Source organism: Staurois parvus, unplaced genomic scaffold, assembly GCF_062004578.1.
Source record: "Staurois parvus isolate SC_StPar_1 unplaced genomic scaffold, SC_StPar_1.0 ptg001045l, whole genome shotgun sequence".
NCBI classification, from domain to species: domain Eukaryota; kingdom Metazoa; phylum Chordata; class Amphibia; order Anura; family Ranidae; genus Staurois; species Staurois parvus.
Window position 1 is genome coordinate 2,622,925 of NW_028318841.1, and position 26,871 is coordinate 2,649,795.

General features: G+C 39.8%; 1 protein-coding gene across 4 annotated transcripts in view; it reads left to right on the plus strand.

Moving 5' to 3' along the window:
- MBNL3 (muscleblind like splicing regulator 3) overlaps positions 1 to 26,871 on the plus strand; it is a 207,054-nt gene that overhangs the window by 117,002 nt on the left and 63,181 nt on the right. For all 4 annotated transcript variants that reach the window (XM_089657948.1, XM_089657949.1, XM_089657947.1 and 1 more), the window contains exon 3: positions 18,472 to 18,636. In XM_089657948.1, the coding sequence (XP_089514074.1) occupies positions 18,472 to 18,636 (165 nt within the window). The remainder of the gene's footprint in view (positions 1 to 18,471; positions 18,637 to 26,871) is intronic.

A 26,871-nucleotide genomic window follows, 5' to 3' on the forward strand; every position in this document is an offset into this window, starting at 1 on the left:
TGAAAACAGAAGTGTGTTCTGAATTCTGGAAAGTTCACTATACACTATACAATCTGATTGTACAATCTCCTTTAGATCTACCCCCAACTATGTAGTGCAAGGGCCTGCCTGATTGGATTCAGAGTGATTGGATAGATGGTGTGTCCTCCTATGATATAATATTGGTAAATCTAAAGGAGATTGTATAGAGACTGTACAATTAGATTGTTTAGTATATGGCCACCTTTATACATCTAAAATGACCTAGTTGCACTTTCAGTGCCATTATTAACAGCACACCAAACACAGAAACAAGCACACGTTTTGACAAATGCAGAAAAATGCATAGTAAAAAACCTGCAGCCCATTGACATCAACGGGCTGCCATATGTGTGTCACTGGAAAAACGAGCCAAAAACCATGGGCTCCCACTACTCTAGGTGTGAATGGGCTCTAAAAGTGAAATTGGTTTGTTTACACAAGAACAGTAAGGCTCCATTCACACCTGTTTTCAGAAACACACTGCAAATGTGCATGATGTTTGTGTTGTCATTACATGTTAAAGGTACCCCAAGTGCAACAAACGCACCAAAAACTGTGGTAACGCACCATGCTCCGTTCCCAAAAAGATTCTGGGTCTTCTCTGGGGAGATTGTTGCGTGTAGGGCAGCCCATTTGTCCTATGCATGACAAGTGAAAATACTTCAAAACACCCAAAACAAACGCATGCGGGAATGTAAGTTTTTGCTACGTAGAGATGTAAACGGGGCCTGACAACTGAGTGTCTCCGTCCACTCCCTCCTATGTACGTACTGTATATAAAGATGGCCATACACTATTTTCTTTAGATTTACCAGAACTATGGAATAGGACACACCTGAACAATCTATTCAATCTGTATCACATCACACAGGCCCTTTTACTATATACAGTACCTTGAAAAAGTATTCATACCCCTTGTACAATTTCGGTTGTAACATGACAAAATGTGGAAATGTTCATGTATTTTATTGGGATTTTATGTGATAGACCAACACAAAGTGGCACATAAGTGTAAAGTGGAAGGAAAATGATAAATGGTTATCAAACATTTTTACAAATAAATATCTGCGTGCATTTGTATTCAGCTCCCGGAGCCAAAACTTTGTAAAACCACCTTTCGCTGCAATTACAGCTGCAAGTCCTTTTGGCTATGTCTCTACCAGCTTTGTACATCTAGAGAGTGACATTTTTGCTCATTCTTATTTGCTAAATAGCTCAAGCTCTGTCAGATTGGATGGAGAGTGTCTGTGAACAGCAATTTTCAAGTCTTGCCACAGATTCTCAATTGGATTTAGGTCTGGACTTTGACTGGGCCATTTGAACACATGAATATGCTTTGATCTAAACCATTCCATTGTAGCTCTGGCTGTATGTTTGCTTCACCTTCCAGCAGGACAATGGCTCCAGTCTTTTGCAGACTCAGGTTTTTTTTTCTAAGATTGCCCTGTATTTGGCTCCATCCATCTTCCCATCAGCTCTGACCAACTTCCCCCATCCCTGCTGAAGAAAACCATCCCCAGAACATGATTCTGCCACCACCATGTTTCACAGTGGGGATGGTGTGTTCAGGGTGATGTGCAGTTAGTTTTCTGCCACACATAGCGTTTTGCTTTTTAGGTCAAAAAGTTCAATTTTGGTCTCATCTGACCAGAACACCTTCTTCCACGTTTGCCGTGTCTGCTACATGGCCTCTTGCAAACCACAAACGGGACTTCTTATGGTTTTCCTTCAACATTGGCTTTCTTCTTGCTACTCTTCCACGCCAGATTTGTGGAGTGCATGACTAATATTTGTCCTGTGGACAGATTCTTCCACCTGAGCTGTGGATCTCTGCAGCTCCTCTACAGTTACCATGGGCCTCTTGGCTGCTTCTCTGATTAATGCTCTCTGGCCTGTCAGTTTAGGTGGACGGCCATGTCTTGGTAGGTTTGCAGTTGTGCCATACTCTTTCCATTTTCGGATGTTGGATTGAACAGTGCTCCGTGAGATGTTCAAAGCTTGGGATTTTTTTTATAACCTAACCCTAAAACTTCTGTTTTGTTCACTAATGTTCTCTAACAAACCTCTGAGGGTTTCCCAGAACAGCTGTATTTATACTGAGATTAAATTACACACAGCTGGATTTTATTTACCAATAAGGTGACTTCTGAAGGCAATTGGTTCCACTAGATTTTAGTTAGGGGTATCAGAGTAAAGGGGGCTGAATACAAATGCACTCCGCACTTTTCAGATATTTATTTGTAAACAATTTTAAAAACCATTTATCATTTTCCTTCCACTTCACAATTATGTGCCACTTTGTGTTTGTCTATCACATAAAATCCCAATAAAATAAATTTCCGTTTTTGGTTGCAGCATGACAAAATTTGGAAAATTTCAATGGGTATGAATACTGTTTCAAGGCACTCTAGCTGATGGGAGATCTAAAGGAGATTGTACAATCAGATTGTATAGAAAGTGGGTGGAAGATGGTATTATAATGAGGGAGGTGTGGTCCAGAGTGGTGAACATCCCCTATCACACCCTCTTCTGTGATGAAACAAGGAATTTAAGACTTCTGGGAGATGACCTACAGGAAGTGAATGCTGAGAGATGATCTACAGGAAGTGATGGAATCTGAAAATTAATCAAAAATTCAAATAAACTGACAATATTTTAAACCTCCTGTGGGTAAGATAAGTGAGAGAAAATCACATTGGGATGGCTGGGCCAGCATTGGCATTGGAAAACGCTTCTATTTATTATGACAAGTGAAATTCTGCCCAAAAAAGGTGAACTTATCTTTTGAAATCCCAATACTCAATGAGTTTACAGAACTTGCTAAATCTTACCTGCCTCTGCTCTAAGAATATTATACTTTTTCCCTCCAACTGTAGATAGACAGTTGTGTTCTTCTGGCTGAGACTGCTGTGCTGTATGTGCATTGTAGAATGCATTGACCCTGTAGCCACAAATAATATATATGGTACCGCAGAGGCAGCACCAGGTAACATGCAATTCTTTTGTCTGGATGCAACAGGAAATTGAAGGTTTCTGAGGGGCACTTTGAAAAATATATATACAGTAAGTTTTCAGATACAATCCCATTAGGTTAGCACATTTACCTGAGAACATGCATATACTTGCTGTATGTTTGACAGAATCCATACTTTTTAAGTGAGTCACACGGCAGCTGTGAGAAAATCTTCCCTGGTGACTATTTAATGTGATATTTCTGTAAGCAAGTATGAGATAGCTGAATAGTTAGAGATGAATTTTGATTGGTTACTGTGGGTGGGATACTGCACTTTGCACATCATTTGTGCTGCTTTCACTGATTTATTGGATAAGGCCAGAATTTCCAAGATGAGTACTTGTAAGAATAACCACTTGCCATGCATGTAACACATACAGTATGTGCGGCAGCAACGAGGGTGGTCTTTAACACCCGCACAGGGGCGGACTGACCATTTGGAAACTCAGGCACTGCCCAAGGGCCCGGGGTCAGTAGGGGGCCCCATGAGATGCCCCTGGTGCCTTTTTCATAGGCTTTTCTGAGTTTGGGCAAGGACACAGGGGCCCCATGATCACCTATTGCCCGGGGGCCCCATGAGTTGTCAGTCCGCCCCTGCACCCGCACACCGCACAAATGCGTCTATAGCTGGCAGAGGCTTCTGTGCTGAGAGCGCACTCACTGTCTGCTCCCAGCACAGAGACCGAGCTATCAAAGACAACTCTTAGTCTTTACTAATGATAGGGAAAAGGCAGGATCAGCTCCCAATCATGCGACCACTGTGACAGCCAATCATGGTGGTCATATGAACACACAGACCTTTCCACCCCCATGGCATACAAGCCCAGTTAAAGGGAGGCCAGGGTGGGATGGAAGGGTCTAAACAAGGTTTTTACATTGAGATTTCTTAAAAACTATTTACAGCAGAAGCAGTGGGAAGGCAATGTTTAACACATGGGTTATTTTCTTTCTACTTTTAAGCCCACCTCCAGGCAAAAATAAAATATAAATTGTGCATCATTTACCTTACTCGTCAGTCTTGACTGTAAAACCTCTTCCTAAGCCTTCCTGCAATGTACTAGATCAAAATGACAGTTACCTTTATGAGCAAAGCTAATTTTCTGCCCTGGGAACCAGACATTTTTTCCTGTTCATTATCCTCTAGGGCAGGCATGCTCAACCTGTGGCTCTTGGAACCATCTGATGTGGCCAGCAACCCCAAACCTATGGCAATCTGCACAACCTGCTTCAAGTGCACACCGCTCAATGGCTGTATACACAGGCCCTATTGTGGCCTGCTCTCTGCTCTTCTCTTTCTTTCCTAACACACAGACACGGGAAGAGGAGCCTTTACCCAAGTGGATTACATTTATTGGCATCCATACAGGGTTCTGAAGGTGGATTCTCATAATTATGTGATGAGCTTTGTGTCATTCCTGGAGCATGTGAGTGCATTATGTGCCATTTTATCGATGCTTAATAAAGAAGGTTATTGCGCTACTAGGCCTTGAGCTGCACTTCCCTGGTGTGTGTTTTTTGTTTAGATTGTCCACAGTCCTTGTTTTGACAATTCAAAAGATGCTTGCAAAGACCCTGATATAGTGAAGGCTGCAACACTGGTTTGGAGCTTTCTAGGCTGATTACACCTGAGTGCAAGAGTGGGATTAATGGTGATCTTGTTAATAAAAATGTGATTTTTCTGATTGTGAATAAATAGTGGGTAAACATCCAACGGGGATTGTTTTCACAGAAAATCATGATCCTGATTGTTTAAAATCTTCATTACGCTATTCAAAATAAATCATTTCAAATTGAACCATTTAATGTTATTTTGGCCCGTGGCCATTTACCAGATCACTTAAGTGGTCCTCGTTCTTTAGGAGGTTGAGCACCCCTGCTCTAGGGCACTAGTCCACTCACCACCCCTGTGAGTTCTTCTGAATCAAGAGCCAATGAGAGAGCATCTGACAACTGGAAATGTCACCTGCACCAATAAGAGTTGTCCACATCATGCAGACAGTGATGTGGACATATGAAGAAAGACCCCAGGAAACAAAAAGAAGAAGAGAGAAGGATTGTCATGTGACCGTGGCTTCAGCTAAGTAAATTGGGCATTTGGATAATGTTTTTTCTTTCATACCAGCGGTTAGCGGGGGTTGGGAAGAGGGATTGCTAATATGTTGGAGTTGGGCTTTAGAGATAAACTCCAGACAGCATGGGAAAGAAGGTCTACAATTTAAGGGAAGATCAAAGTGGTAACCTCGTCAGTATGCTACTTTTCCTTCATTATATGATTACAGGTTGGAGGCAGGTTAGTGACCAGGTACTATTGCCTAAATGCAGTAAAGAAAAATGAAGTCAGTAAGCTGACTGTGCTGCCAAGAGCAGAATGTATTTGTATTTCAGCTTTGTATATAGCTGTTTGGAGTTCAATGGCCTACTGCAATACCCTGTATTGAGAGATGGAAGGCCAGCACTCTTCAGTGGACTGTTGCCCATTCATTGTGCATGCAGCACACTGTATGCAGGACCTACTGTAGTACTGCCCAAAGAGAATTGTAAATCCTTTGGCAGGTAAAACAGTGCCTATATTTGTATTTCAGCTGTGCATTTAGTTGCTTTCAATACCAAATTAAAAAAGAAAAAAGCGCCATTTACAAAAAAACACCAAAGTGTCAGCAGCATATCCCACCCAAAATAAATTTTGGTAACAATAATCCTAATTAAAAAGGTATGCGCTAATAACAAACTTATACAAAGGTGTATATCATCATCCAAAAAAAAACAAAAAAACATTTAGTGTTTTAAATAAATAATTATAGTGTCCAAACATAAATTAGTGTCCAAAAAAAAAATTATATATATTAGTGTCCAAAAAAATATATATATAGATCTTCAGTGACTTGAACCAATTGTGAAAAATCCACCACCAAAGGAGATTAAATGAACTCACCAGAGCTAATGGCTGGTCAGATTATAAACCTTTTTAATTAAGATTTAGTTACTTGCTGGAGTTTTAGCTTAACCACTTGCCACACACCCATAGTACATTTACTGTGGGCGGGTGGCACAGGCAGGCTGGATCACGTGCATGTACATCATCCAGCTCATTGCAGGTTATTGGCATGCAGAGAACCACGTCAACTCTGTCCACCTGACACAGCGGATTGAGGCTCCCAGTACTGGGCTTCTTTAAGTGGCCCAGGGAACATGTGATTGGTATGCGATCACTTACTCACAATGTCAACAAAGCTGTTAAAAATGAATGTCATTCATAACAGTTGTGCTTCCTATAGAGTGATGCTGTGATTGGCCTACAGCTATCACATGGCAGCTGGGCCAATCACAACACCCTGTAGCATTTGATTAACTGTAGCTAATCACAGATCACTTGTAAGCATGGCTGTTATGAAGGTAACCCATTCATGACAGTTCAAAACATTGCTGTTACAGTGATCATCATTGTAACAGTAACCAAAGTGTAAAGCAACAAAAAATCTCTAATCACACCCCCCCCCCCTTCCCCAGGAGTAGTACAGAGTTACTATTTTGATACTGAACTACTCTGATAAAAATATGTAAAAAAAAAAGTAAAAAAAAGAAAACAAAATCGTAAAAAAGAAAAAAGTTAACAAAATTGAATACCTTTTTTTTAAACATACTGTCACCGACCAATGTTCCAGATCACCATCACACCAGTCATATGATGACTCTGCCCTGGTGACAGTATGTAAAAACAAATTGTAAACAAAAACAAATTTCATTTAATTTCTTTTCAGACTGTCTACTTTCCAAAAAGGGGTCATTTGGGGGGTATGTGTACTATCCTGGCATTTTAGGGGCCTCAAAATGAGACAGGCCATCAGTACATCAGCATTTTTCAAATATATAAACTATAGTTTGTGGATGCAATAACTTTCGCACAAACCAATTAATATATAATTAGTGGGATTTTTTTTTTTTTTTTTACCAAAGATGTGTCAGAATGAAGAATTTATGAAGAAATTAGATTTCTTGATTTTTTTATAGGATATATTTTAGAAAAGAAAGTAGAAAATATAATTTTCCCCCAAATTGTCAGTTTTTTTGCATTTATATAATAAAAAAACCCAGTGGGGATCAAATACCACCAAATAAAAAGCTCTATTTGCGTTAAAAAAACTCTATAAATTTAATTTTCTTACAGTGTTGCATGACGGCTCAATTGCTAGTTAAAGTAGCGCTCTGCTGAATAGCAACAAAATGGTCTGGTCATGAAAATGGTAAAATCTTCCAGAGGACGTGGTTAACAGCATAAGACCAAACCATGATTTAAAGATATAGGCATTATATTTGACAATTTGTAACATATAAACAACAAAAATCATGATTTCTTATTTTATTTAAAGCAGGGTATTTTGGTTACTTGCCATTGAAACTGGGAATCAAGAATGCAGTTCATAATTTCCTTGACAGTTATCATGCAGAAATATGTCTGCCTTTATCCCTCATGCAGAGAGAGTGTATATAGTAAACTCCGTATGACCTTATTAGCACTAATAGTCTATCTAATAATAACTTGCAGTGTAAGCAGGCCATCTGCTTCAACATCATGTTCAAACCTTGAAAATGCAGCTGTTTCATTCATTTTACTTTTAGAAAAGGTGAAGGCTGCATTTCCTAGGTCAAGTCAAAAAAGAATGTGGAGAGGAGCACTTCAAACATGAAGGAAAGTCAGTGTAAGGGATGCACAATAAGTTGCATTGCCTACAAAATCATTAACAAAAGCCTTTTTTCCCTGTTTAGGTAATTTCTTTTCTACTTTTTCTCCAGAGGAAAGATACTGAAGTTGAACAAAGAGGCAGCACAGTTGATTTACTAAAGCAGTACAGGACATTCATTTTGTAAAGTAAATATACAAGATGAGGTTATGTTCACTTCAATCAACCAATCATGTGCTTACAAAAATCCTGGTTTTTTTTATTATACACTTTGCAAAGTGAACACTTAGAATTTTGTCTGTTTCTTTAACAAATCAGCCCCTGTGCAGTCAGGTCTGAGGTCATTCAAAAATCCAAGAAGCAGCATAGACAAATTGAGTGCTTGAGCATGTGTTACAAATACTATCACAATCATGAGACTGTAGGCTTGGCTGGCTTAAATGAGGTTTGGTCTCCACCCAGAGACTGGCCACATCAATCACCTTGCAGATGACAGACAGGGAGAATGTATCACAGCCAAAACCAGGATGCTAGAATGAGACTCTGCCACACTCCAAAAATTGTTCAAGAATGGTTTGAGAAAAACGATGAGTTTGAGGTGTTAACTCCCTAGATTCCCCAAATCTCAATTCATTGAGCGTCTGTGGGATGTGTTGGAAAAACAAGTCTGATCCATGGAGGCCCCACCTTGTAAATTACACACCACAACATACCTTCAGAGGTCTAGTGGCATCCATGCCACAATGGATCAGGGCTGTTTTGGCAGCAAAAGAAGGACCTGCTCTGTATTAGGTGGGTGGTCATCATAAAGTAATGGCTGATTGGTGTATATGTGTGCATGTGTATGTGTGTATATTTGTGTGTGTGTGTATATATATATATATATATATATATATATATATATGAGATAAATTTATATTCCAATAGTTTTTATTGAACAATTTTCAAATAACAGGTAGAACAAATGAACAATAGTCCTGTCAAAATGAGTAGAGTGTAACCCAATGTAAAGAACAAGGTTTATCGGACATAAGACACTTAACAGGAGACTAAGGACTCTGTAGAGTAGCTATTGGATAATCTACACCAAGGTCCACAACCCTTATCTAACCATGTATAAGGGACTAACACAGTGGTAGAGGAAGGGAAGAGGGAGGGAACTGGGAGGGGGGAAGTTAGGGAAATGAGAAATTTAAATATATAGATCAATATATTTTGTACTTGCATATTCAGCAAGCATGTGTAGATTTAGACTTTTTCCCCATGCTTTTCAGTTTACTCTTTTGTCCAATTAAAAAAAAAACCGTTAAGGAGCACAAGCTGAAATTTATACAGAGAACCGTAACTTGTGCCCCCATTAGGGTTTTGTCTCATATTTAAATCCAGAGAACCCCGTAGAACTTCTCTATGACAAGAGTACTCCACCAGGGGCGGACTGACAACTCATGGGGCCCTCGGGCAATAGGGGATCATGGGGCCCCTGTGTCCTTGCCCAAACTCAAAAAAGCCTATGAAAAAGGTGGCATCTCATGGGGCCCCCTACTGACCCTGGGCCCTTGGGCAGTGCCCGAGTTTTCAAATGGTCAGTCTGCCCCTGCACTCAACTTTAAATAATTATTTGGCATCTATATGAAAAATTGGTTTCTAAACTTCATAATACGATTGTAGTTTCCCTTTAATACCAATACCCATTTGGCCACATGGCCAGCATCGGACAGATTGTGAAACAGTAGTTTTCAAATATGGTAAGTAATAAAGCTGCTTTTTACATTTATAAACTGGGATGGAAATGGTCACTTTGGGTGGTTTAAAGTAATAATTCACATTCAACAAGAATAACATTTTAGTCTTGAAACTGGTCACACCAAGTTACAATCTGAAAGTAAAATCTCCTTTAGATTTACCATCAGCTATATAGTGCAAGAGCTTACATGACTGCATATAAATAGAATGAATTTTATAGGAAGAGCTTTACTCTATATAGTTGTAGGTAAAAGCAAAGACGATAACACAATCAGATTTTAGTATGCAAGACCCGAGTTTGCCTGCTGTGCAGAAGTCGTGTTAAACAGACCAATACTTTTCCATTCTTACAACAGAAACGCTAATTTGAAAAGAGGAAAACGGGCAGAGAGAAATAAAAAGAAGACCCTAAAAACCAATGAAGTAATAAGATGTGTTCAAGCAGTCTTGTGTTCTTGTGTTCTTGTCAACATACCACTTTCTGTGCTGCTGTAGTGATCGCAGCCCACACTTGAGGGACATGTGTGTTTTCTGGGAGATGTTTATGTTCATTAGTGTGATAGTTACCTAGTTGCTATTATTCTCTTGTGGTGAACGGTATTTGGAATATGGAGAATCAGCCAGTACGTTTTCTTCATACTGCGCTCTTTTTTACATAGAGAGCTTGTCTGCATTGCAGTTTTCATAGTTGTCAAAAGCTGGTCACTGACATCGTGTTGTATTTGTTATTTTGCTGCAGTTGTATAAATCACACCTTTGGTATTTTATAGACAGATGTGACATTCAGCTGGGGGCTCTTTGTTTTTCAAGTTCATCTAGTGAAAATATGGGGCTTCTGTATGTTATATGCTTCCAGTGTAAGTGAAAGGGTCTTAAAGCTTTGGTAGATGTATCAAGCCAACTATTGATCCATCAAAAAATTATATATATAATATCAGCCTCTGTTGACAGATATTGATGCCTTCTCAAAGACAGCTACCAAAGCCTGCAGTTATAGACACAGAAATATTCATGACAGATAATTCTACTTCCATCTGAAACTGATCAGCCCTGGCTAATGCTGAAGAATGCACAAAAAGTGATGCCTCTGTACATTATTATGGCCTCATTAAGGCAGGATAGGCATCCCTGAAGAGAGAGGTTTTTCAGAGATTGCTTACAAGTGGGCAGAGTAGGCGATAGTCGGATAGATTGGGGTAGAGAGTTCCAGAGGATGGGGGAGGTTCTGGAGAAGTCCTGGAGAGGAGCATGGGAGGAGGAGACAAGGGAGCTAGAGAGGAGGAGGAGACAAGGGAGCTAGAGAGCAGGAGGAGCGGAGAGGACGGTTTGGGTGATATTTGGAAGTGAAGTCTACAAGATTTGGACAGTGATTGGATTTGGGGTTGAAAGGACAGATGAGAGTCTAGGATTACACCTAGTATCCTGGCATGAGAAGAGGGACTGATTGTTTTATTATTGATCTTGATAGAGAAGTCAGGGGAGGGGGCACAGGCTGGAGGGAACAGTATGAGTTCCATTTTGGAAAGATTTAGTTTGAGGAAGTAGAGTGGCATCCATACTGATATGTCACTTAGTAGGTTAGTAATACAAGATGAGACTGAAGGGCTGAGGTGAGGGGTAGAAAGATAGATTTGTGTGTCATCAGCACAGAGATGGTACTTAAAGCCATGGGAGTTTATCAAGTGACCAAGAGAGGAGGTGTAGATGGAAAAGACAAGGGGTCCAAGGACAGAACCTTGAGATACCCCTACAGAAAGAGGACGTAGAGAGGAGGAGACAGAGTTATAGGTAACGCTGAAGGAGCGATAGGTAGGAGGAGAACCAGGAGAGAGCAGAATCTCGGAGGCCAAGAGAGTGGAGTTTTTTGAGGAGGAGGGGGTGGTCAACAGTATCAAAAGCCTCAGAGAGGTCAAGTAGTAAGAGTATGGAGTAGTGGCCATTGGTTTTAGCAGTTAGTAAATCATTAGTGACTTTTAGTAGGGCAGTTTCAGTGGAGTGGAGTGAGCGAAAGCCAGACTGTAAAGGGTCAAGAAGGTTGTTGTCAGTGAGATAGGAACTCAGGTGATTGTAGACTAAGCGTTCTAAGAGTTTAGAGGTAAACGGGAGCAGGGAGATGGGTCTTAAGTTGTTCAGGTTGGTGGGGTCCAGAGAGGGCCTTTTTAAGTATTGGAGTGATCTGTGCATGCTTCAGAGGGGTGGAGAAGGCACCATTAGAGAGGGAGAGATTGAAGATGTGAGTGAGGAAGCATCGGACAGAAGAGGGTGACCGTAGTAGTTGAGAGGGGACAGAATCCAGGAGGCAGGTAGTGAGATGGGCTTCTGAGAAAACTTTAGTGGCCTCTTCAGTAGTAGCAAGGTCAAAAGAGGAAAGTGTTGAGGGAAGTTTAGTATAAGGTATGCTGAGTGGGATAGATGTCTGTGTAGTAGAGCTGCCCTATGAATTGCATCAATCTTGTTTTTTAAATGATTTGCAATCTCGTAAGTAGTGAGTGAGTTACTTGGTGGAGGTGGAGAAAGTAGAGATTTAAAAGTAGAGAAGAGATGATGAGGACTGGATGACAAGGTGTTAATAAGAGTGACAAAGTAGGCTTGTTTGGCAGCATGGAGGGAGGAATTGTATGTTAAGAAAGCAGATTTATAAAAGGTGAATGCTTGCTGGGATTTGGTTTTACGCCACAATCACTCCAGCGCACGACTATGTCTCTTAAGATTTCTGGTGTCGTCAGTCTGCCACGGTTGTAATGGTTAGGCCTGATACTTTGTGTAGTTAGAGGAGCAAGTGAATCTAGTGTGGATGAAAGCGAACTGTTGTAGGCAGCAGTGGCCAGGTCAGGGCAGGTGCTAATTAAAAAAAGGATTTTCTTGATTAATTTGGTAAAACAGACATAGAGCTAGAGGTGGCAGCCTAACTCCTGCTAAAATGTATCTTTAGTTCTAGACAGAGCAAGTTATAGATGCTGTCTATGGCCTCTGTGTCTAAACTGAAGTGAGGGGGGGGAAATTCCCATTGGGGGCAATTCCCCTCACTACCTGTTCTGTCTTACACCCATCAATTAAACTGCAAGGAAGGAGAACTCTCACACATGGGAACACAGATGGACAAAAAAAGTTGACAGAGTTTTTAGACTTCCCACACTTTAAACAAAATTTAAAAACAAAACAGGTTTTTGTTGAGGACCAGATTTATAGCTCAACTCCAGACAGGGCCAAACAAAAGCACCCCAACCCTTGTCTAGGGGAACCTAATATAGAGGAGCACTTACCTTATTTCATGGTAGCCAGAGCTCCAGTGTTCTCCTTCCCTGCCTTGGAAACTGGGGTGGACATCATCACATACAGTGTTGGACTGTTGGAGTGGTGGTGGCTGCTGCATTGCTCGTCAAGGCCTTATTTTTTGTAGTCCTCCCCATCTCTGAACGTTTAAAAAAAACCTGCATGCTGATTGTGGTGTACTGATTAACAGTATTAGGTCTTTTTGTTTCTTTTTGTTGAAAATGAGGAATTAGGAATTAATGGAAATTAGGAATAAATGTAAAATATATTAATTAGAAGCAGCAAATTATTTTTAAGAGCAAGAATAAGCTTCCACATAGAACCCCCATTCAATAACATGACCAGCCCTAGTCCATCCATTTAATAACTGGTAAAATTTGTTCATTCAGCAGATAGGACTCCATATTGATTTCATTATATAAAATCTATATTTCCAGGCTCTACAGAGCTTGGTCATGTGCAGAATTGGGGATGAATTGCTGTGTATGCAAGGACTGTGATTTACTCAGTCAGAACCTAGTTGTAATTTAGCAAACAATCAGAAATTGATAGTCCATTCACAGTAAATTGCTTAAAAATTATAAGAGACTAGACGGTAGATTACTGAGTAAGGATGCATCGTGTAATAAAGTAATAATATAAAACACTACCTTAACTGTAAGCAACAAGTGAAAGCAATTAGTGAGGGAGTAGGCTGTTCTCTTTGTCTCCATTTCAAGACTTAAAGCGTATCTAAAAGCAAAAGTAAAAAAGATGGATAGATAGATAGATAGATAGATAGATAGATATTTGCTTACTAGTTCTTAAATGTGGCGACATTTGGGGTCTTTTGGCTTTTTTGCCCTTTATTTTCACCTGGCAATCCAGCAAGTAGACCATTTAGGAGGTTATTCACTAAAACTGCAGCTCTGCATAGAAAACAATCAGCTTCCAGGTTGTATTGTCAAAGCTTAACTGAACTGAACTGAAGCTGATTGGCTACCATGCACTGCTACATCAGATTCCAAGTGCACCAATTTTAGTAAATCTCCCTCTTACTGTCTTAGGGTGTCTCCATTCTGGGTGGAGGAGCAATGGAGACACCTTTGGACAACAGCATTGTCAGTCTGGGGAGACTAGCAAGTCAAAACCAAACTCCATCTAACATTTTTGTTACAGTTTTTTTACAGTTACAGCAATCCTTTTTTTTCCCCCCTTTTGGGATAAAGCTTTTACATATGTAAATGAATAATAGCTGACTATTGTAAGTACTCCTGTTAGCATTAAATGGTTTTTCTCAACCCTCTAACTGCCACTTTTGGTCCATTAACCACTTGCTTTCCAGAGTATTTACCCCCCTTCCTGACCAGGCCATTTTTTGCGATACTGAGATGAGTTACTTTAACTGACAATTGTGCGGTCATGTAACGCTGTACATTAATTAAATCCATGTCTTTTTTCCCACAAATAGAGTTACGTTTTGGTGGTATATGATCACCTCTGAGTTTTTATAAGCAAAAAAATGACTTTTTAAAAAAAAAAAAAAACCAATGATTTTGACTTTTTCCTAGAAAATATATCCAATAAAAACATTGTAAAAATCAAATTTCTTCATAAATTTAGACCAAAATGTATTCTGCTACATGCCTTTGCTAACAAAAATCCCGATAAGCGTATATTAATTGGTTTATGTGAAAATTATAGCATCTACAAATGGCAGTATATATACTGGAATTATAATTTTTTTTTTTTTAAACTAGTAATGGCATAGATCAGCAACTTATAGCAGGACTCCGGGACTGTGGAGAGCATTCTGACACTGGGTGGGAACTGACTAACTGCCACTGACATCCCCAATGACAGTAATACAGTGATCAGTGCTAATAAAAAGCGCTGACACTGTACTAATGACACTGGGCAGAAAGGGGTTAACATCTGGGTCCATCAAAGGGTAACAGTGTGCTGTGTCTGTCTTACATTGCGTACTGTGTGCTGTTTTACTTGGGAGACATGCTGCTTTGTATCTCTGCTGTGTAGATAGATACAAAGCAGCATGTCCATGCTGACAGGAGAGAGACCTGTGTTGTTTACACACTGGTCTCTCCCCTGTCAGCTTTGCCGATGATCACCAAGTCCCGGCCGGGAATTACTGACCGTGACCCAGTGATTGACATCCCCAGCAGCCAATAGCGGCATGAGTAGGGTGCGCCCCCTACCCAGAAATACAAATTATATATACATGATTTTTCGCAGCCATGCCGCCCTGTAGCAGTACATTTGCTATAGGGCAAGTGGTTAAGGGAAAGTGAAAAATAGCAGATTTACCGACCTGGGTAACCAGGTGAATATAAAGAGAAAAAGGAAAAAATAATGCAGCCACCACATTCAAAGACTGGGAAGCTACAAAATATTTCTGCTGTTGGGTTTTGATACGCTTTAGTTTTCAACATTGACTGGAAAATATCCCATGAAAGCCTAGCAATGATGTTACTAGGGGTTGCATTGAACCTTTCCACTCATTGGTCAGAAAAACATTAGATGGTTGTCAATGTTTGTGTAATCTGCCTAAATGGTCTTTTAAAGCACTTCTAAGGCAGCTCTGGACGTTTTGACCATTTTCCTATATTTACTGATACATTTATAACACTTCATCATTGAACCAGAGTAGAGCAGCGGTCTTTGAACATCTCAGAGGTTATGCTCTTGTTCCTTGTTGCTTTTCCAGGACACTGACATATAAAACAGAAGTGCCATTGTGAGCCCGAGTGCCGGTTTGCACATCCAGGCCAACATCAGATGCCAACCAATTATTTCATAGAACTTGACAGCTCAGGCTACAAGAAAAGGCACAGCCAAGACCTGGTGCTGGGGAGGGGCAGGCGAGTTGAAAGCTGTCTTTTGTGGTGTTTGAAAAGAAACCCTTTATTTCTGGGACACAAACCCGGCACAGCCTATAATCAAGCAGAGTATATTGACTGTAGGAAGCCTGTCATTTCGTGCTTCCCCTCTTAGTCTCTGTGCGTAACATAATGATGATAACAACCATTCTAGGTATTATTGCATTAATGCCAGACTCAATCCTGCTATTTATTGTGTTTATAGACGTGGAGACTAAGTTGTAGGAGAAGGCTTTTGTCTCAGAATTCTAAGGACGACCGGGTTTTTCCTGCATATGAATGTTATCTTTCAGCATCTATAGTAATATCAAGGTCTCTCCTTCCTCTCAAATTATTCAAAGGAACAACTTTATTAAAGAGGAGTTTAGCTGTATCTGAGCATGATAAACTGAAAATGCTATGTATTTAATTTTTAGTATTCAAAACAAACACACCTATCCATGACTCCATACTTTATTTTGCTGAAGTCACTTTGTAAAACCCTGCCCTAGCATTTCTAGCTGTGGCCATCTTGAGTAAGGGAAGATGATTCATTTAGCATTTACTTCCTGGAATCCATCTACCCTTAGCTCAGGCATGCAGGCAGAAGAGTGTGCTTAGCTGAGAAAGCACCCCCCTTCCTCCAGGTATAAAAAAGGAATATGCCCATGAAGACTCCTGGGATGTATGTTGTCTTTTTGGCATAGGCTAGAAACCAGGAAAAAACTGAAGAAATGTGAAAAAACGTTTAAAACAATTAAATATAATATACCTTCCTATCTACTTACTAAGGCTAGTAGTATAGGGATTAAAATAGTTAAAGCAGAACTTTACCAACTCAATCAAAAATAATGTTCTTTAGCAAGGAACATACAGGGGTTTGACAGAAAATGGAAACAGTACATGATTTACAGGTGTGAAAGTGATGACATATTTCGCATTGAAAGCGGAAGTGATGTAACATTCTTTTGTATCTGCTATGTGATGAGACACCTAGCTAACAGGTGGGAAGTCTCACTTTCGTCATTTGCTGCATGTGCTGCTAGTAATACGGAGTCATTTCAATATACATTTAATGGGATTTATTTTGCCAAAAATATGTAGCAGAATATATTTTTGTCTAATCTATATAGAAATTTTATTTTTAAACTAAAATGTTTGGATACGTTTTATAGGAAGAAGTAAAAATATTGCTTTTTTGGTCTTTTTTTTTTTCATTTGTTTAATACAAAAATTAAAAAAAAACAGTGGTTCTCAAATACCACCAAAAGAAATCTCTATTTGTGTGAAAATAAATGATATAATTCTCATTTGGGCACAGTGTTGCATGACCGTGCAATTATCAGGTAAAATAATGCAGTGCCAAATAGCAGAAAATGGCGTGGTCAGGAAGGGGGTAAAATCTTCAGGAGAGCAAGTGATTAAACAACATAGGTACTTATTTTTAACAGCAAGCAATAAAGCAATAATGTCCGTGAGCAAAGGTGATGATAGGTGATGTACTTATATCCCTGTTATCATTAACCTTCTGGTGAGTGTACATCTGACCGAGGTGGTGGATTCCCCTGTGTGATTAATTTCACATTCACGTCCTGCACTTTAGATTGCTGCACTTTATGATTCTATGGACACTGCTTGAATTGAGTTTCTTTTATGGACATATATTTTTAATGTCGCACTATTAATTACCATGTGCAATCACGAATATCAGTAATATTACTATCTGTTGATTATTTTAGTTGCACTTGCAGTGTACCTATCATCACCTTTGCTCACAGACGTTATTGCTTGCTGATTTGCTGTTCATTTTATTCGCAAGTTTTATGCGCTTATGTGATGCACTTTACTGTTCCACTTGATTCATTTAACCTTTTATTGTGATTTTAGCACTGCACCTTTTCTATATATATACTTGTGGGGATTGTTACCTATACCTTGCGTGCTAGCTGCTTTATAGTCATCACCAGCGCTCGCCTACATACAATATACTTATACTTATTTTTAACATTTTGCTGCAAAAGGGGCCACCACGAAGTGATCTAGCAAGATTTAATTTTCTGACTACAGTTCCACTTTAATGTTGACTGAGAGAGTAAAGTTCCATTTTAAAGTGTTTCTACCTACTTTATTTATTTAAGGAACTTATATAGTGCCGTCAATTTACGCAGCGCTTTACATACATATATTATACATTCACATCAGTCCCTAACCCTCAAGGAGCGCACAATCTAAAGACCCTAACTCACATTCATACATACACATACTATACTATATGTAATGAAACCTTCTTTAGTTCATTTTACAAGAACTGCATCAGTTATTATAGATTTAGATTCTATTCACATCTGAGTGTTTTGTAACTCGAAGCTGTCTGTTCACACCTGAGCACTCGGGCGCCTGTACAGGAGCTTCTTTTCAGGCAGATCTGGGTGTTTTTGGCCCCACAGATTTCTGTGGGAATGCCTGAAAGAAATGTGCAAAAATACAGCTCATGCGCATTTTTTAAGTGCTCTAAAATAGTGCAAAAATGCACCAAAAAGTCTTTAAAATCACTTCAATGTACGCTTAGGGAACAGGCAATGGGGAAGAGCAGGCAAGGTAAGTATCAGCTGGACTTGGTAGGGTAGTTTGGTTTAAGGTTCGTTAAGAAAACCTCTAGGAATTCTATTGCACTAGTGGTAATTGTAGATACAACGTATGGGCACTGCTATACATATGTCAGTGTAGTCAAGTGAGGGTCAGGCTATAGCTGTGAAAAGTTTGGTGTCTTTGGTGTACATTTGTGGAGCTGAATAGCATGCAGCCATTCGTAATTGCAGATATATAACTTTGTTATTGTCACACATCATAACTTAAAGATATTGTTGTCTTCCTTTTCTTTCCACAGGGCCGGTGTACAAGAGAAAACTGTAAATATCTGCACCCTCCGCCGCACTTAAAAACACAGCTAGAAATCAATGGACGAAATAACCTTATACAGCAAAAGACAGCTGCTGCCATGATTGCACAGCAGATGCAGTTCATGCTCCCCGGCGCCCAGCTACAGCCAATTGTAAGTACCTGTTATATGTCCCTAGACGGAATTCATACTACACACATTGATTTTGTTACGTTTTTGAACATTCCTCCTTTGGATTTGGGGAAGGTAGAAAGTGAATCCATAAATTAAACTTACCGCTGATGTAAAATTGGGCTCACTGAAGCTTTCTCCTGGTCTCAACATACCTCCTAAACAGCACTCTCTAGCACGCATTTCAGCCCTATAGAAATGTGTAGGAATTTACCAACAGGCTGCAGGCAGTGGACATATACTGAGGTTGCAGGGAGTGGAATTTTACAGCTTAGGCACAAAGGCAAGAGCAATTTATACAGTAGCATTATAATCAGAATAGATGCTATACAAGGGTGGGATGCCTGAGTGAATTGAAATTGACTGCTCTCCAGGGTATCATCCCAGGTATATACAGAAATTAGATTCAATTCAAAGTTGGCACTTTGAATATACCACTGGGAGACAAAACAAATCAAACTTTTTACATAAAAACAGATTCTTTATTACAGTCAAAGTTAAAGATATGACCAACATCAAATTTGTGTATATGAGTTACAGTAAAAAATGGGTCACTCCCATCGCTGTCACATGTCCTTTGATAGGTCTACACATTTTGCAGGACCATCTGGACCAAAAGTAACTGTTTTAGGACAAGAGATTGCACCAAGTACAATAAAGATAAGCTTTAGAAAAAAATTGAAATATATAATGCATTTCAAAGAAATCCATAACAACAATCGGGTCCACCTCCTAGGTGGAACATAAGAGAAATTGGGGTAAATGACAAGAGGAAAAGAAAAACAATGTACATATATCAATAAGTATAAATAATGCATTCACAGCTACTTTCAATAGACATATAAACAAAATATACCTTACCCCTATGAAGTGTAGAGGGGCAATGAAATGACAACAGGGGTATATATGTCTAAACTTATTAATATATTTATTGATATACACTATGTGTTTTTTTTTTTCTCTCGTCTTTTTTTCCAATTTCTTTTAGGTTCCACATATGAGGTGGACCCGATTGTTGTTATAGATTTCTTTGTAGTGTATACATTTTTTTTCTGTTTTCTCTAGAACTTATCTTTACTGTACTAGTGCAATCTCTTGTCCTAAAACAGTTACTATTGGTCTTGAGGAAGCAGGTGGTCCTGCAAAATGTGTAGACCTATCAAAGGACATGTGACAGTGATGGTAGTGACCCATTTTTACTGTAACTCGTATTGCGCACATTTTATGTTGATCACATCTTCATTTTTCTTTTTTTCCAACTTTTTTTATTGGAATTATAAAAAGGTAGAAATTACAAAACAGAGCCTCTTGGGCATACCCAGGCTCATGGTATTACAAAAAAAACAACAGTACCGCCTATAAAACATCTAAAGGCACCTAAAGTGGACATCCATCAATGAATGAGCAGGAAGAACTAGTCCTCAGCATAGGCATCTCCTGTTGACTGGTCAGAATAGCACCCAAGGACAATGCACTAGATATATTTATCTAAACCATAGAAATCCCCTTCTACGTACAACACTCCACCAGAAACCTCTCACTATACAGGGTTGGATTCTGGAGCAGCCCTGGTGGAAGGAGTGTCAAGCCAGATATCCCAGACCCTAGCAAATTTCCTGGAGCGCTCCCTAGACTCATACATACATTTTTACAGTGGAATGGCCAGGTTAACTTGTTGCTTCCAGTAATTCAAAGTAGGGGCTGTAGGGTGATTTCCATTGAAGGAAGAGAGAGAGAGAGAGAGAGAGAGAGAGTGAGTTCTGAGCACCCTTGTAGGGGCCATGGGGTTAACCAATCTCAGAACACATATATCAACCATTAACAGTATCGAAATGGTTGTCAGCTGAAAAATCGAGTCACCTCCTGCCAGCATTCTTGAATTACCGGGCAAGACCAAATGACATGGTGAAAGTAGCTGGATCAGCTGGACAACACCAGCAGCTCAAGGGGATGGATGGGTAAATTCTTTGTAATCTTTGGGGAGTATAGTATATCCTATGCAGGACCTTAATTTGGATTAATCAGTCTCTAATTGTAACATGGGATATTACCAGATGTCCTCCCAAACCTCTCCATCCGATTTGGGAACCTCTTTACGCCATTCCTTTAGCAACTCCTCTAACCTTTCATGGACAGTGGGCAGTAAGGCCTTGTAAATAATAGAGAGTGTTTTTATAGGAGATTCATCCCTTAAGAGTTTCAAGCCCCGAGGGGGTAAGTGGCAGAAAGGGATTACCAAACTGAACATTAATCGCATAGCGTAGCTGTAAATATCTAAAGAAGTTTGAAAGGGAAAATTGTTGTTTCAAAGAGTTAAATGATTTGAGACCACCATTTTTACAAATTTGGTAGAGATGCTTGATCCCCCTAGAAGCCCAAATCATGGGGTCTGGAATAGAAAAGAATTCTGGGAGCATGTGGTTCAGCCATAAGGGAGTGTAAGGTGATTTATGACCTGGTACCACAGGATACCAGGAATTCCAGGCTTGAACTATCGCCTTCATAGATGGCGTCAATGGCCTCTGTAGAGGAGATTCCGTAGGGAATGGCAGGAGACAAGATGAGCGGCCTCCAACACCACTGAGGTGTTTGTATCATCAGAAATCAACCAATTATGGGCATGCAACAGAAGAGCAACGATAAAATAAGAGTATAGGTCAGACAAGCAAGATCTCCTTGTGTCGAAGGTTGGTGCAATAGCTTAAGTCTAAATCTAGGTTGGCTGGTCATATCTTTGACTTTAATGTGGCACCTTGTAATAAAGATTTTGTTTTTATGAAAAAAGTTTGATTTTCTTTAACTCCCAGCAGTACACTTGCCTCCCCCACATTCCTGATATCAAATCTTTATGTCTTAACATCTTTATCTGCTTTTCTCCTCGGGAGGAGGGCTCCATCTTTGTTCTAGCATCCTTCAGGGTTAGCTTCTACTTCCTTTATACATATAATCCAATGAAAGGGACAATCAAATGTCCAAGAGTCCAAGGTAATTTATTGATAAAATTGATTCATAGCAGAATAAAACCAGTGTGTTATGGGGCTAAAACCACATAGTGTGTTTCGCCTCTGAAATGCGTTGGCTTTTTTCTGTTGTGAATCAATTTTATCAGTAATTTTGCATTCTCATTAGACTATATGTACAGTATGGGAATTTTCAACTATGGGTCTTTTCTCTGTTTCTGAGGATGGTTCCTATTTTGTGGAGTGCAACCAAACTGGAACCAGTGTATCCAGTGACTATTTCAGTGACTCTTAGAATATCTGAATCCAGCACTCCGTTTGTTCTTGTGTTTGAGTTTACACATCCTGGAATTATATCCTGGATAAGAGATAACAACCGATGCAAATCTTTGTGCCTTTATAGTTCCTGCCCATGCTCACTCATGTCTGACATAGATCAGCCTGACTTGTCATCAAAAGGCAGAAAAACAGCAGCACAGTGATCTTCCCAGTAAAGAGCTTTGCAGGTGGTGTGACAGCAGGAGGCAGAGAAAGAGAAGCACGCTGATTTCCCACTGATTAGCTGTGCAGGGAGGCTTGTCATCACAAGTTTGACCATTGGGTTACAGGCAAGCTGTGCTCCCAAGTAGAATGCAATGAAGAAACCTAACCACACTTGGATGGATGTGCTTCCATGCCTGGCATGATCAAATAAACATAGGAAGGCAAGAGGATTGGTAGGATCACCAGATATTTCGCACAAAGGAAGCAATGCAAACATACTCTTTAACGCCGAACTAAACTGCATCTGAGCACCGCAAACCGAAAACACTATTTAATTCATTTTTAATATTCAAAGCAAACTTTCCCATCCATCAATGTCTCTGTGCTTTAGTTTGCTTAGAAATCAGTTTTAAAAACATCATCTAGCATTTCTTGCCATGGCCATCTTGAGTAAGGGCAGATTATTCAGGTAGCATTTACTTCCTGGAATCCATCTGCCCTTAGTTCAGGTATGCATGCATTAGGGTGTGCTTAGCTGAGAAAACCCCTCCTGAAGACTACTGGGATGTATGACATCATTTGCCTAGGCCTGGAAACCAGGAAGTAATGGAAGAAATGTAAACAAAAAAATAAGGAGTAGAAATATTCAAAATTGATTGAGAGAGTTAAGTTCCTCTTTAAGTTTAAAATAAGCAAATAAAAGGGTGTGTGTGGTGTTGGTGTCTTCATTTTGTCTGAATTGGTCCGTGAAAGAGTAACCAGATCAGATGTCCTGCCTGGTCATATTTTGTGTCTTCGGGCCTGTTATAATAAAAGTAAAAATATTCTGTGACTTATATAGTGTACAGTACAGGTGAAACTCGAAAAATTAGAATATTGTGCAAAAGTTCATTTATTTCAGTAATGCAACTTAAAAGGTGAAACTAATATATGAGATAGACTCATTACATGCAAAGCAAAATAGTTCAAGCCGTGATTTGTCATAATTGTGATGATTATGGCTTACAGCTCATGAAAACCCCAAATCCACAATCTCAGAAAATTAGAATATTACATGCAATCAATAAAACAAGGATTGTACATAGAACAATATCAGACCTCTGGAAAGTATAAGCATGCATATGTACTCAGTACTTGGTTTGGGCCCCTTTTGCAGCAATTACTGCCTCATTGCGGAGTGGCATGGAAGCTATCAGCCTGTGGCACTGCTGAGGTGTTATGGAAGACCAGGATGCTTCAATAGCGGCCTTCAGCTGTTCTGCATTGTTCGGTCTCATGTCTCTCATCTTTCTCTTGGCAATGCCCCATAGATTCTCTATGGGGTTCAGGTCAGGCGAATTTGCTGGCCAGTCAAGAACAGTAATCCCACGGTCATTGAACCAGGTTTCGGTGCTTTTGGCAGTGTGGGCAAGTGCCAAGTCCTGCTGGAAAATGAAGTCAGCATCCCCATAAAGCTCGTCTGTGGAAGGAAGCATGAAGTGCTCCAAAATCTCCCGGTAGACGGCTGCATTGACCCTGGACTTAATGAAGCACAGTGGACCAACACCAGCAGATGACATGGCTTCCCAAATCAACACACACTGTGGAAACTTCACACTGGACTTCAAGCATCTTGCAGTGTGTGCCTCTCCATTCTTCCTCCATACTCTAGGTCCTTGGTTTCCAAATGAGATGCAAAAGTTGCTCTCATCAGAAAAGAGGACTTTGGACAACTGTGCAACAGACCAGGTCTGTTTTTCTTTAGCCCAGGTAAGACGCTTCTGATGTTGTTTGTTGTTCAGGAGCGGCTTGACAAGAGGAATACGACATTTGAAGCCCATGTCCAGGATCCGTCTGTGTGTGGTGGCTCTTGATGCACTGACTCCAGCCTCAGTCCACTCCTTGTGAAAGTCCCCAACACTTTTGAATGGCCTTTTCCTGACAATCCTCTCCAGGCTGCGGTCATCCCTGCTGCTTGTGCACCTTTTTCTTCCACACTTTTCCCTTCCACATAACTTTCTATTAATGTGCTTTGATACAGCACTTTGGGAACATCCAACTTCTTTTGCAATTACCTTTTGAGGCTTTCCCTCCTTATGGAGGGTGTCAATGATGGTTTTCTGCACAACTGTCAGGTCAGCAGTCTTTCCCATGATTGTGATTCCTACTGAATCAGACTGAGAGACCATTTAAAGGCTCAGGAACCCTTTGCAGGTGTTATGGCTTAATTAGCTGATTAGAGTGGGACACTTTGAGCCGAGAATATTGCACCGTTTCACAATATTCTGATTTTCTGAGATTGTGGATTTGTGGTTTTCATGAGCTGTAAGCCATAATCATCACAATTATGACAAATCACAGCTTGAACTATCTTGCTTTGCATGTAATGAGTCTATCTCATATATTAGTTTCACCTTTTAAGTTGCATTACTGAAATAAATGAACTTTTGCACGATATTCTAATTTTTTGAGTTTCACCTGTATATCTTGTACATAGCCCTTGAAGATACTGAGGTGACAGTCATAGATGGCATGCCGGAACTACTACTTCCAGAATGGCCCTGGCAGGAAACATGTTGCAGAGCTGGAGAGAGTTAAGCAGCTACACATGGTACAGCAATACAGCAGCTAATTGGTGCACATCTGGGTTTTGGTAGACTTGCTACCAGCTCCTGCCCACTAACTGAACCTTAAAGCTTGAACTCCTGAAAAATGATCTATTCCGGCAATAATTTATCTTGGTGCCGCTTTGCGTCCATTAACTTTACCTTTAATCATTTTTTTCTTGTAACATGTATTAGTGCCATGAGCTATTTTTAATTTTTGTAATTACTGTTATAGGTTGCTATTTATCTAGCTTAGCTGCTAACAATGACAATGACATAAGATCACGAGTTTCACAACTGTTCCCAATACTATTTAGTATGGAACTAGGACAGATCTATTGGGTTTTGTGGTTTCTCTCCTGTGTTCGAATACCTTGTAAAACCTCCTATCACTCCTGCTTGTTTCCAAGCACAAAAGGATCCATAGGAAATACCACTTAGATACAAAGTATGCATCCTAACTAGTTTATACTTTCATTTAGCTCTGTTTACCAGTACTGTCAAAGGTGTGATAAACTCCTCCCCCTCTGAAAAGATGGCTATAATAGTATGGACCCTGGGGAAATATAAATTATTTATGTTCTTTTATAATACTGTTTCTAAGCAGCTTTTATTTTTTTCTCAAAATTAAAGCTTATACGTAGGTTTCTCCTTTCCTCCCCTAACTGATTTGTAATGCTAATGCCAGTAATCAATCTAAATACCCTTTTTACTTGCCTAAAACCGTGGCCATGTGACACTCCAGTCGAGAGTCTTCTCTCCTCTTTTTTTTTTTTTTTTTTTTTTATAGGAGGCAGGGTCCTACTTCATCTGTCTCATGTATTGTCCGAAGATGGGCTTTAAGGCGGACCTACATTCTACAGATACTGCAACAGTGATGTGACCATTGTTTCCTTTGCAGGGTGTGGATGTCTTCTCCCGGGGCTTCTTCCAAGTGACGGTTTTCAGCCAGTGGGGAATGATGCAACTCCCATGCATGCACATGGGGGTCATTCATTCCAGCACGGAGCCACCATGCCGAAATTGTAGGTTGAGCTGTGCATGCGCACCTTCCCTTTGTCCTGGAGACCATTATCATAGATCCAGTACATGTGGTAAATCCAAAATATTAGAGTTTGTACTGAAACAGATGAGGGGAAATCGTCCAATGGGAGCACCTATACTTTCTATCGCATCTCCAGGCCATTAAAGCATACATAAACCCTGACAATTAACTTTTCTTATTTGTTCCCTTTTGGTCTTTTAAATATACAGTTGGAAGAATGCTGTTAGGGCTCATGTACACTGCAGCTGATAAACTCACGTTTAGGAGCTTTTCTGTGTTTCTTTCAGCAGCCCCTGAACTCTCCTTAATGTTTTCCTATGTGTCCATGTACACATAGTCGTTTACAGTCGTTTACAGGCAGTTGAGTTTACAGTCATTTTTTTGAACACAGAAAACTTGCGTTCAGAAGTAGATTTTATCAGCATTTCAAACGCCAAATGCTTGTAAACGCGTGTAAATGCGGCTAGCCACGTTTATATGCATTTGCGTTTGAATTTTTTTTTTAACTCTTCCATTTCCAGATGCTGTCCAGAGCCTTTTTTCATCATAAAAAATGCATGCAAAGCGTTTGCCCGGTACTCAAATGAACTCGGTACACCATACTTTGAGGTTTTGCATGAAAGAAAATGTTAGACACTGCTGCAATAATGTCTGCACAGAAATGAGCTGGAACACATCCAAACATTACAAAAAAAAAGACAGCTAATTTCAACAAATACTACTCTCTCTGCTTCTGCTTTCTCTATTTCTCTCAAAATGTCTGAAATAGTACATTTTTTACTGTTTTTCAGTGCATTCTGGGCATTTTGGAAGGTCTACTGAGATTATCTTTAAAAAACGCTTCTAAACACAAACGAGCATAAACGCGGTATGCAAACGTAGCTAAACATGCATTTTTTAACCTACGTTTTCCAGCAGTCACTTTCCATCGTTCAGAAGTGTCCCGCGTACATTGGGCATTAAATCTGTTTGATAAATGAAAAAAAAAAAACCTGTTGATGCTTTCATAAATGTAGGGCTGTCCCTTGTCCTTTGCACACTTTCTGTGTTATATCTAAGAGGCTATATAGTTGTTCTTATCTAAACTATAGAATAATTAGCCTTTATGTTTAGAGAACTGAAAGTGGGAGGTGTTGAGCAGTTT